We start from the raw sequence: 12,231 nt of genomic DNA on the forward strand, positions 1-12,231 counted from the left end.
ACAGAGTCATGTCTGAACGCCCTTGAGATACTCTGGTTTCTCTTCAGATTGTATAAACCTTTCGCCTTTTAGTAAAAACCCTTAAGCAATTATGTGGGACCTTGACTGCAGGTTTTCTTGTGGGGCTTTGAAGAGGAAGATCCCACCTCAAGATGCAAAGCAAGATTTCCTCCAATCCCTCCTGTCCACTGTGCCCTCCAAAGCCAACCAAGGCTCACACGGCCACCCCCGCCCTTCCTCCTCTCGAGGACCTGCACCCTTCCCCGACCTGTGAGCTGCCCTCCACATCAAGCTTGGTACCCCTGAGCATGTGTGTGGCACAGACTCTGCCACCTGGCAAAAGGTCACATGGGCTAAGGCCCACGGTGCTGGCCTGACTTGAGGGTCTTGGGCTGAACTTGTTTGCCTGAAACGCCAGCCTCGCCTCCCCTCTCCATTCCACCCCAGTCCAAGGCAAAAATACTCAAAGAACATGGAGTGAACGTTCCCCTAGCTCCTCTGCTACTTTGCTTTTCTTCCCCAAACTTCAAAATCTAACCAAATCACTCAATCATGTTCCTGTCTTCACCTGTGCAGCCCAGCTAGTCACCGCACCCCTCCTTCTGGCTGTGTGCACTAACCTATGAGGTGGTGCTACCACTTCCATTTTTCACAGGTGCAAAGCAAGGCCAAGAGAGGTTCAGCAATCTGGCCAAGGTCACACAGGCAGTACAGGCAGAGTGCACAGAGCACAGAGCCACCATCCACTCACCAGAGCCCTGAGGGCCAGGAGGAGGAAGCTGCCGGGCCTGGTGGGGCACTGCCTCAGGCAGAGGCCGTTCTTCTCCCTCAGAGCCTCGGCGGGAGGGTGTGAGAGATGCAGAACCGGCTGTCTGGACCCCAGAAGGCCTGTTAGTGTTATGAGCCATCCCGTCAAGGAGCCTGGGCAAACCAGACTGGTCAGATGGCGGCGGTTGCTGGGTTGGGGGGAGCTTGCTGGTCTTCAACACACTAAAATGATCTGGAGGCATTGTTACTAGTTTTGTGATTTTTATGGGCTTTTTCTTGGCACATTTTAAAACAAGACAGCCCCTTTTCAATTTCAACCTTAACAATCTGATTTTTATTAGCTAAGACTGCTGACTGGATGTGGCGTCTGACTCCTGGGTTCACAATGTCACTGTGACCTCAGTTTTTCCATCTGTAGCAAGGGGACTTTAATAGCACCTCAGGCTAACTGCCATTTGTTATGAACCAAGCGCCCAAATAAGCACTTTGGGTATAATGCATCTTATTTACTCCACCCTGACTCACTGTGAGGGATTTCTAAAGATGAAACTGAAGTCTCAGAAAAGTTGATTAACTTGCCCAAGCTCCCGCCGTCATTCAAGATTAGAAATCCTGTTTTCTCATGTGATCGCTCCATAATCCACATCCAACCAACTGCATTTTCTCATGACTCTGGTTGACTGGAATCTCACTCAGTCATTGGCCTCATCTCAGGGCTGGTGTGTCTCATTCAGGTAGGGAAGGTCAGTCACTGGCCTTCTGAGAGGTTAAACAATCTGGTCAAGGTCATACAGGCACTTGGGCAGGGGTGGAGGAGGCCAGCCCTGGTCCACCAGGCATAATCTGGAAGGTCCCTGAGATATATCTATCAGTGCCCATCAATAGATGCAAAACCCAGGACTCAGAGAGGACAAATGACCTGTTCAAGGCCACACAATGGGAGAGGCTGCAAAGGGGCCAGGTCCAGCTTCCTGACCCTCCAGAAGCTAAGAGCCCAGTGCCATTCTAGAAAGATCCCCATGTCTCAACTCATTTCTTAGTCATGGGTGGGCTCACAAGTTTTGATGGACAGATGTGTGAAATCAGGGCTCTCTGACACTCCCCAGCCAAGAGCCAGGCCCTACAGAGGATGCTGAGTTCAAGGTGACCAAGAGAGGGGGAGGGATGCTGGATGCTGTTTTTACAAAAATCCTTGAAACTGTGTTTCCAACCCAGGGCTGGCCCCTCCCCCAGCCTGTACACTTCCCGCACTATCCTCATTGTTTCCATCCCTTCTAGAGAGAGTGAATGTTTCCTGGGATTCAATTTCTCTTATAATAGTTGGAAGGAAACAAAACTGTACGCTGTAAACATTCAGGGCATTGTATGGAAAATATCTTTATTATGCAGGAGGCACAATAAATGCAGACCAAGGTCCTCCCCCAAGTCTGCCCTCGGTGCCTCCGTGCCTTGTCACAGGCAGGAATCTGGAGTTCTACCATAAATACACTTTCAGCCACTGGGATGCAAAATTAATACGGGAGATGTAAGCACCAACTCCTCAGCAGTTCTCTCACAATGAAAACAAGAGAGACTTGTGCATGTTTCCTGAGCGGGCGCTTAGGGCGGGAGGGGAGGGCTCATTAGTGCGGCGTGACATGTCCTCACCTCTCCATATACACGGGATGGGGTTTTCCCCTCCTTGCATCTTATTCTCCTGCTGTGAAATGATATTAAGTTTCATCAGATTTGAACAAGATCTGTGGTCTTGAAGCAGGTTCCTTTAGGGCCCCTCGTATTTATTCAGAATTCATGAATCATGTTCCGATAACACAACCATAATTATTTTTAAAGTGTGATGTTTGTGGCTTTAATAGGAAATGCTTGCAAAAGGCCTTTTCTCTTTGATTGTTTGTAATCTTAGCAGTAATCGCTGCTCTTGCCTTCTCCGCACCACAGCAGGCGGAACACAATTTCATTTTAATATAAATTGCAAGCTCTTCACCCAGGTTTTAATTAAAGCAATAAAAGCCATGTCATCTTTGCCCTTTACAATGTACACAGATTCAGAGGCCAGAGTTACTAAGCCTAGAGTCTTGGATTCCAGGAACAGCAGGAAGGTCTCCTGCCTCCCATACATTTACTGGAGAGTGGTTTTGTTTTGAGAAGTTTCAACCACCTGCCTCTGTGATTTGCAGTTTCCTCATCTGCAAAATGGGAACCGCAACAGTACCTACCTGAGAGTCTATGGGGAGGAAATTAGACTAGCCAGACAAAACATGGACCTGGTGCCTGAGCCCCAAGAAGGGCATGGAAGTAAAAACAGCATCAAAGTTGTGGTTGTTTAGGTCTGGGAAAACTCAACCATCTTTCCTGGTTATTAACGTAGCAAGACACCAACCAACCAACAGCAGAAAATGGTGGGACAGAACTTCAGACTCGGAGCTTCTGGCTCATCCTTCCTCCCACCACGTTCTGGGCATCCTACACTGACCCCTACTGGAAGGAGGCTTGCAGTTCAAGACCATCAGGACCTGTGTCCAGGAACTGCAGGTGCCAGCTCCCTCCTCCACAGGTGGGCCAGCCCCATCTCTGGCCTCCTGATTGTGCTATCCACCCACCCCAGGTCCATGCCTGATCCGAATGGCAAGAAAGGCCAGGCATTCTTGGGGACTTACAGAGAGGTCTGCTGTGCTCAGAACCAGAAGCAAGAATCTGCTGAGTCAAAGTTCTTGCAGGTCTAGTGCTCCAGGTGTGGCTCAGGCCCTGGGAAGCCTTTGACACGGAGGTGCACTGAGCACCAGTGGGAGGTGCTGGGGGAGGGGCCATGGTGTGGTGGGCGGGGCTTCTGGGGGTGGCACTGCACCTCTTCCAGGATGCTAGCGCCTAGCTGCGCTCATATCTGGGGGTACTCATTTAGCTCTAGAAACCCTGGGGTTCCATGAGCCCCTACCTACAACCTTCAGGCCCTACTGCGCAGTCTCTGTCTTGCAAACAGTTCCTAGGCCACTTTTGCTCTCGCTGTAGATAGAATAAAGTCCCCTATTTCCCAGCTGTCGTAGAACACGCCTTCCACTCGCAGGACATCTACCTGCCATCCCTCCTTCTCCACCACCCCATTCAGACCTCCATCCAAATCCCTACAAGTCCCCAGCTCCTCCCGACCCAGCTGTCAGCATCCAGCCCCCCAGACTCCCAGCCTTCAGCCCCTGGCTCCAGCTTCCCACGGACCCGACCCCGCATCTCCCAGTCCCTTCAGCTCAGCCAGCACGTGGATGCTGTGTCCCTGGCTCCTGTCCTCCTAGCTGCCTCCGCTCTCTGCTCCCAGAATGTACCCAGGAGCCTGTCAAAGCGCCGGGCCGCCTTCAAAATCATCGGCCCCCTTTCCCCTCTACTCAGGGTCCTCACTGCCCAGCTTCTCCCCCGTGCCCCTTCTGCCGCGCTGAACCCTCTGAACCCCGGGCTCGCCCATCTTCTCGCAGCACCCAGCCTGGGTTTCTGGTCCTTCTTGTCAGTCTCTCTCTGGGGGGGTGAGTGTCCTTCTGGTACACCTGCCTGCCTGGTAAACCCCTCGTCCTGGATCTACCCCTCTGTCCGTCCCCACGGCATCTCCCATGCCCCACAACAAACACCTCAGACCCTCTGCCCCTCCTCAGACTCTCCAGTTCCCACCAACCCTCCATGAGGACAGAAGCCCCCAGGTTCTGGGTGCCCAGCCAGCCCATTCACAAAGCCACACTTCTTTCTCCTCTTCCCCCCCACCCCCGCGCTCCCAGCTAAGGCTCGGCCTCCTCTGGACAGGACCCGCCCCGCCCACCTGCTCTTAAAACTCAATCCCCCATCCCCGCCCCTGAGTCCGGCTTCACACTCCCGGGGACACCTTCCACTGATGTTTGAACTTCCTAAAGACTTTCATCTCTTGAAAAGTCCTTCTCTGGAGTCCTCCCCGAGCTCTGGCCCTCGCCCTGGCCCTGCCCAGCTGGACTCCTCACTGCATCTGAACTCAGTGTTCAGCTCCTCCCCTCCTGCTCCCTCCCTGCCTCCCACAGGACCCGCAGCACGTCCCCTCTCATCAACACCACTTCTACTCAAACCACAATGGCTTTCTTTTTGCTAAAACCGTTGGACTGATTTCAACTTTTATCTTCCCCAGTCCCTCAGAAGCACGGTACCTGAATACCTCTTCTTCTTGTTTCAACTTCATTTAGCTTTTGAAGTTATAAAAGGTGTAAAGCCCCCTTGCTATAGTTTGGATCTTGAATGTCCCTCAAAGACCCATATGCTGAATACTTGGTCACCAGCCTGTGGTGCTGTTGGTAGGTGGTGGAATCTTGAGGAGGTGAAGCCTAGTGAAAGGAAGTTAGGTTGTTAGGAACGTAGCCTTGAAGGGGATGTTGGGTCCCTTCCTGTTTTTCTTTGCTTTCCAGCACCATGAGGTGACCAGGCCTCCTGTGCCATATTACTCCCACCCTGATCTACTGTGCTTCTATAGACCCAAAGCAACAGGGCCAAGCAGCCATGAATTGAAATTTCTAGAACTATGAGCCAAAATAAACCTTTCTTCCCTTTAAGTTGATTATCTCATGTATTTTGTTACAGTGATGGAAAATGACTAACATACCCCTAAATATTAAAAGGAACAATGAAAAGTCTTTGCTACCCCTCTATAACAAATACGTGTGCATGCACACCGTACATATGCCCATGCATATACAAACACACACACACAATGCACAAAGTCACTTATACTAGTTTCTATATATCCTTCCAGTTACTTTAATCCAATATAAGCACATACAGCATGCCTTTCTTTTTTTTTTTGCATACATAGTAACATAGTAAACCTACTGTTTTATACCTTGTTTTTTTTTCGATAAGTAATGTATCTCAAGAACTTCTACATCACTTCAGCATCCTCACTCTTTCATGAGCACTGCATGGCATGCTACTTGATAGATGCACATAGTTTATTTAACTAGTCCCATATTGTTGGACACTTGAGTTGTTCCCTATCTTGTATCAAAATATCAAAATAATCTTGAATGTGTCATTTTTCATGGATGCACACATATCAGTGCACACATATTTCTCAAAGGAGAATTGTTAGGCTAAAGGTCAATGCATTTGTAACTTTGATAGATGTTGCCCTCCTTAGGTGTTACACTAGTTTATTCTCCATATACAGCAGTGTAGAAAATCAGCTTTCCCACAAGAACTCAGAGTGTGTTATCAGACCTTTTGGTTTTTGTCAATTTGATAGGTGAAAATGGTAATTTTACTTCATTTCTCTTATGAGCTATTCTTTTTTAAAAATATTTTTAGTTGTTGATGGATCTTTTATTTTATTTACTTATTTGTTTATATACAGTGCTGAGAATCAAACCCAGTACCTCATGCATGCTAAGCAAGCACTCTACCACTGAGCCACAACACAAGCCCTCTTATGAATTATTCTTAACATCTATTCATATATTTAAGTTATATCAGTATTGCATTTTTTGTAAACTATTGAACATCTCCTTCCCTTTTTTTCTACCACAGTTTTGAATTGATTTCTAGTAACTCTTTATAGTGTTAAGAAAGTTAGTCCTCCAACTACTTTGTTAGCTGAAAATATTCTTGTCCAGTTTTCCATTTTATTTCACTCGTGCTGTTTGGGCCATACAAAACTTATATTAGTTTATGGTCCAATTTTTAAACCTTTTCTTCTAAGGTTTAAAGTCATAGAAACATCTTTTCTGCTCCAAAGTTGTAAAGCATATTAAAGGTTGTTTTGCTGGTGCCTTTATGTTTTCCTTGAGTACATTTAAATCTTTTTAAAAAAATTTTTTGTAGTTGTAGATGGACAGAACGCCTTTATTTTATTTGTTTATATTCATGTGGTGCTAAAGATCGAAGTCATTGCCTCACACATGCTAGGCAAGCGCTCTGCCACTGAGCCCCAGTGCCAGCCCTTTGAGTATATTTAAATCTTTTATTTACTTAAAATTTACATTTTGACAGGAAGTGGATCCCACATTTTTTCCCCAGCATCTCTTTCCTTGAAATACTCTGCCCTTGGCTTTTAAATTTCGTGTTCTCCGACTTTGTAAACCACTCCTCAAGCTCCGTCTGCCCCCTCCAGCTTTGCCTTCAGATGCTGGCGCTCAGCATTTAATGGTCACTGATCCTCTGCCCTTCTCACTCTTCCTTCTCTCTCCGTACCTCTCATTCACTGCCAGGGGTTTGATGCCATGGGCTGAGACTTGGACGATCCTGCACTCATTTGGACTTAACTTAAATGAGAATCTCAAATGCCACAAGTCCAAGTCTGACCTCAGCAAACCTGCACCTCCCCAGGTCTTCCCCAACTCAGAAAATGCTGGAAAATGGGCCCATGCAAGAGGCCTAGGAGGCATCCACTACTCCTCCATTTTTCTTCCTCTATATCCGTCACCACCAAGACCCGCTGACTTTGTTTCCAAAACACGACCAGAGCATCCACTTCTCCCTGTCTCCTCTGCCTCGACCGCAATCGAGGACAACATACTCTTTCGCTTGGCCTATGAGCACACCCTCCCAACTGTCTCCCTCTACCCACTCCTGCCACAGGGAGCTTTTAAAACTGTAAGTCTGATCTTATCCAATCTCAGTCCATCTCCTGACTCTGTTTCTCTCTCTCTCTCTCACACACACACACACACACACACACACGTTCTTTCAATAATCCTTAGGAAAAGTTATGTGGAAAGCTGCCCTTGGCAGGAAGCTGCAGTGAGGAGCTGACATCTGCAGTGTCCCCGAAGGAACAAATAGGCTTTTACTGGGTGAAAAGGGCTCAGGGGTCCTCACCAGAGGAAATGGTGTCTGTAGAGACACAGGTGTGACCAGAGACTTGTCTCCTGTGACCAGAGAATTATTTATGGTAATAAAAACAATAAAAACGAATCCCAGCTAGAGTTTCTGAACAGTGGTGCTTTGCACACTCAGAGTCCCTGGAACTAGAGTCTGGGGTGGGGATTCCTGCAAAGGTGACAGTGCAAAGAGCTCTGGGGCAGGGTGGGGAAAGGAGCAGGACAGGGCCAGGAAGGGGCTGAACGTGGACACCGCCTCAGCTGGCCTCCATGGGGAGTCGCCCTTTGATGAGTAGGCGGGCGTCCACACCCCTACCCACGCCTCCTCTGCTGCACAGATCCCATGGGCAGAGGCCACTGTTCCAGAGAGGAAGCAGCTACCAGTAGCTAGCAGTCAGCACTCCACAGCAGCCCTGAAAGGCACCCACAGAACACTGCCTGCACCTCATTTCCTCCTCCTAGCACCCCAAGAGGCAGGCTGACTCTCCACTCAACAGGAAGGCGACTCCACTTGCAGGTGGGTGTCTGTTGCTGGAATTCGAAGTCAGGTCTGCAGAGGCCCAAGCCTCCTCTCTTTCCTCTTCACCTCTTCCCGGGAAGTCTCCTTCTTCCTGCGTCATAACAGGAAATAACAATCCCTGCAACTCCCCGACAGGTTGCTCTCAGCAGGAGGAGAGCTGGTCTCCACACGCTGCAGCCCTACCTAAGAACCAACCATCTCATTCTTAGGTCACCTGGGAAAGACTGGCACAAAAGAAGCGCAAGGTCCAGGGATGCGGGTGTGATCATTCATGAAAGCGAAGGCAGCTATGCAGGAATTTTGTGGAGACTTGCAAAAGCCAAACAATGGAGCATGCATTTGCAAAAGCCACTTCAAGCCCATAAGAGCTGGCTTGAAAATGTTTCAAAGGGGGCATGGTTGGCTAATATGTACCCTTGGGACCCTCAGTCTAGGCTGCGGTTTCCAAGTAAAGAAGATGCTGTTTCAGGAGAAGTGTTACATTAAAGAGCAAGTCTTTAATGTGAAATGATAAAACAGGACATCCTAGAAGTACACATTTTTCAGAAAGGGCTTCCTCCTCCCATTCAGAGCCTCGCCTGTCACAGGGGCCCGACACACATTTGCTGGATGGGTGGATCTACTAATTAACTATATCTATAAAATGTATTTTACAGAAATAAAATCCATGTTGTGACATTTAGAGGGTTCAGTCTCTGGACCTGCTCTTGGCTATGAGAGCTGTATTGCCCATGCATTTGTCCGTCCTTCAGTAATTGGGACAGTACAATTCCTATAGCCCATGAGGCAGCGCACAGTGACAGAGTGTCCACGTGTGTGAGTTCCAGTAGATACTTCAGGGAAAAGACTGGAAGGAAATATACAGAACTCCTGTCATTAAAGAGTAGAGGCCGGTAGAGTCCCACTGAGCCACACACAGGGCATGGAAGTTCTGGGAAGAGTCTGAGATATTCTTCAGCAAAATCAGCATGAAGTGATCCCTATGTTTCCTAGACGAGGTAGTTTATAAAAAGACCACAATGCTTTGCAGCCCCTCCCATCAAGAGGTGGAGTCTATTTCCCCATTCCTTGAATCCAGGCAGGCCTGTGTCTGGCTCTGGCCAATAGAAAGAGCTGGAGGTAGTGATGTGCCACTTCCAAGCCTGGGCTCAAGAGGTCTTACAACTTCTGCCCCTGCTGCTCTGGGAACCCTGTCCCATTTTGTGAGTGGCCTCAGGCTAGCCAGCTGGAGGATGAGAGGCCCCATGGAGCAGAAGCAGACCCCAGATCAACCAGTCCTTGGCTGCCCTGGGGCTTATTGCTGCCACTGAAAAGATTCCAGGCAAGACCAGAAAAGCCACCCAGCTGAACCCAGCCAAACTGCCAACCAATGGAACCAGGCGCTAGATAAATATTGGTTGTTTTAAGTCACTACCTTTCGAGGTGTGTGTGTGTTGTGCAGAAAAACTGATTCTGTATAAGAAATCTAGAGTGCATTTGCCAAAGTTGCTCACAATCAGTTTGCCTCATGCCACTGGATGGACTTAGTTAATCTCAGAGGATCCTGATGTCTTCATCGTGAAGTCTCAAGTTAGGGAGACTCTCTGGCTGACAGCACAAATGACCTGGAAGGACCCTCAGGAAGTTCAACACTTGTTGCATTGTCAAGGAAAGTGAGGTCCAGAAAAAAGAACGGTCACATTCGCTCATTACACAGATATTTCCCAAGTGCATTCTATGCACCAAACTCTGCCCCACTGGGGTACACAGCAGTAAGAGGGCCTGGACCACCTCCATGGAGGTCACAGTCCAGTGCAGAAATCAGACATTAACTAAGTCATCACACAGATAGGCAAATGACCAGACAGTGACAAACACCTCAATAAAAATGACATGGTGCCATGAGAGAGAATCGTGGGGAGGGGATTTGGATTTGGAGGTCACGAAGAGCTTTCTGAGGAAGTGACATGTAGGCTGAAGCAAGCTGGTGGTGGTCTGAGGTGGAGATGGGCTCCCCGCAGGAGGGCAGGGTAAGTGTGTGGGGCTTTGTCTGAGACCCACTGCTCAGGTTCCTATACCAGCTGGATACAGGGATAGCCAAGACGGGCATGGTGTGGTGGCCCGGTAGGGGTGCCCTGGCCAGGCAGGGAGGGGATGTGCACACCGCAGCAGCACTTCCATGCCCCCGGGGGGACCACAGTGCCTTTCTCACTAAGGGCAGGGCTCTCTGAAGGTCACAGGCCCACATCTTACACATCTGTATGGAGCAGGGCACATAAACATCTCTGGATTAGCAATTCCTGTTTTGCCAGCTGGACAATATGGGACCGGCCTGAAGGCTGGCGTGCCACTGAGTGGGCTGCAGAGACAGAGGGTGGAGGTCAGCTCCAGCGCCAGGCTGTCCTCCAGCTCCCCAGGCTTGTCAGCAGCCAGGAAACTCCAGCACCCTGAGCTAGTGCCACCCTGCGGCCACCACTGCCTTAGGGAGCCGTCCTCTGTGACACCACAGCCTGCAGTGAGGACTCGCCCTGGGGTCACAGGGAGGACCCTCCCCAGCACCCTGGCCTGTAGTGAGGACAGTCCCCAGAGGCCCACTTGGCAGTGAGGATGCTCCCAGGAAAAGAAATGTTAGTTTTCAGCTCTCAGTGGAAAACCTGACTCCAGCAGGCATGCGAGACCCCCAGAGGACAGGGCTAGGGTTGGGACAGCCACGCCAGGAAGCGCTTGGCACCTCCACCACCAGGAAGACCCACAGGAAGCGTCTGTTCTCCTCCCTTTGTGCCACATCACCAGCCTCTCCAGTGGCCATGGACAACTAACCGCAGGAGAGTGAGACAGCCTTGCAGCCCTGTGCCCGGGCATGGACACGTCCACAACAGCCCGTCCCCAGGGAGCCGTGCTCGAGGCAGGCAGCACAGGGAGCGCCAGACACTCTGCTCACAGGGTGGACATTGGCCATGTGCATGGGGAATGTGGGAAGTACATCTGATTTTCAGCAAGTTCTTGATGATGTCCATTTTAAGTCAACGGTCGCCAGGAAGCTGATTTACGGGAAACCCTATAGTCCCAGTTTGTCCTTTGCAAGGACTCAACTGGTATCCATAAAGATTCTGAGAGGGGACAGCAGAGAGCCAGGACCCCCAGCTCTGTGCCCTCCAGCCTCTGTACCCCAGGAGCAGCTGGGCTCCAGCCAGCCCAAGGCTTAGATCCCCGCTCAAGGGGGTCGAGCACCCACCTGGCTGGTCGACAGGAGCTCTGGGTTTCCGTCACTCATCCCCACGTAGGCACTGTCACCATCAAACTAGAACAGAGAGAGAGAAGCAGCTCTGATTAACGTGTTCTCAGGGCGGCACCTGGAGAAGCAGCCAGAGGAGGTCAGGGGACTGCGTCCAGGGGCGGGGGCCGTGGAACCTGAAGGTGCAAGTTCTGGAGTCCAGGATGCCCGAGGCCTCATTTCAACAGGGCTCTCTGGGGTGGAAGGAGCAGCCCCTGTTCTGGGAACCCTGAAGGCTCAAGTTAGCGCCAGTCATCACCAGCAGAACCAAGACAGGCATCCATCCTCTCTGCCCTCCATACCTCGTGCACAGACAGACAGAGGGCTGCCTGGCCGGCTCTGACCCCCATCCCTAGAAGTCTGCAGACCCGTCTCTCGGCAGGTGATCAGCCAGAGCTGGAACCCCAGTTGCCGGGCGAGGCCAGGATCTCCAGAGCCTTTGGGTTAAGACAGTCTGCTCCAGTCAGGCCCCCAGGTCTGCCCATCCTAAGTGGCTCTGCCCCCTCCCCCTAAGGCCACTGGAGGCTGCAGGCCATGAGGACCAAAACCACGCAGAGGAAGGACAGTCCATGTCAAGGAAGCGGCTGGTGTGGACTCTCTCGCAACAAAGGTTCAGGTGCAGGAGGAGAAGCAAGGGCCTTGGGCCACCTGCTCTCCTCCCAGTGACGTGTGACCTTGAGCTGGTTTCTAAACCTCTAAGGTTCCTCATCTGCCAAAGGCACATAAGGACCGTCGTCCCTCCTCACAGCGTGTCGCGATTTAGAGCATGTGACTGGACCCATCACCTGTGCTGCCCTTTGTTTGATTCCAGGTGGTCCCCTCCTTCCCAGGGGTGTCTTCCCCAGAAGCAGAGCCTGAGGCAAGGGTTCAAGGCGTCA

The 12,231-nt window shown here is 50.5% G+C and overlaps 1 protein-coding gene across 3 annotated transcripts in view; it reads right to left on the reverse strand.

Moving 5' to 3' along the window:
• Tox2 (TOX high mobility group box family member 2) overlaps window positions 1-12,231 on the reverse strand; it is a 126,960-nt gene that overhangs the window by 67,150 nt on the left and 47,579 nt on the right. For all 3 annotated transcript variants that reach the window (XM_047540490.1, XM_047540491.1, XM_047540492.1), the window contains exon 2: window positions 11,315-11,380. In XM_047540490.1, coding sequence (XP_047396446.1) covers window positions 11,315-11,380 — 66 coding nt within the window. The remainder of the gene's footprint in view (window positions 1-11,314; window positions 11,381-12,231) is intronic.

This window comes from Sciurus carolinensis, chromosome 2 (assembly GCF_902686445.1).
Source record: "Sciurus carolinensis chromosome 2, mSciCar1.2, whole genome shotgun sequence".
In the NCBI taxonomy this organism is placed as follows: domain Eukaryota; kingdom Metazoa; phylum Chordata; class Mammalia; order Rodentia; family Sciuridae; genus Sciurus; species Sciurus carolinensis.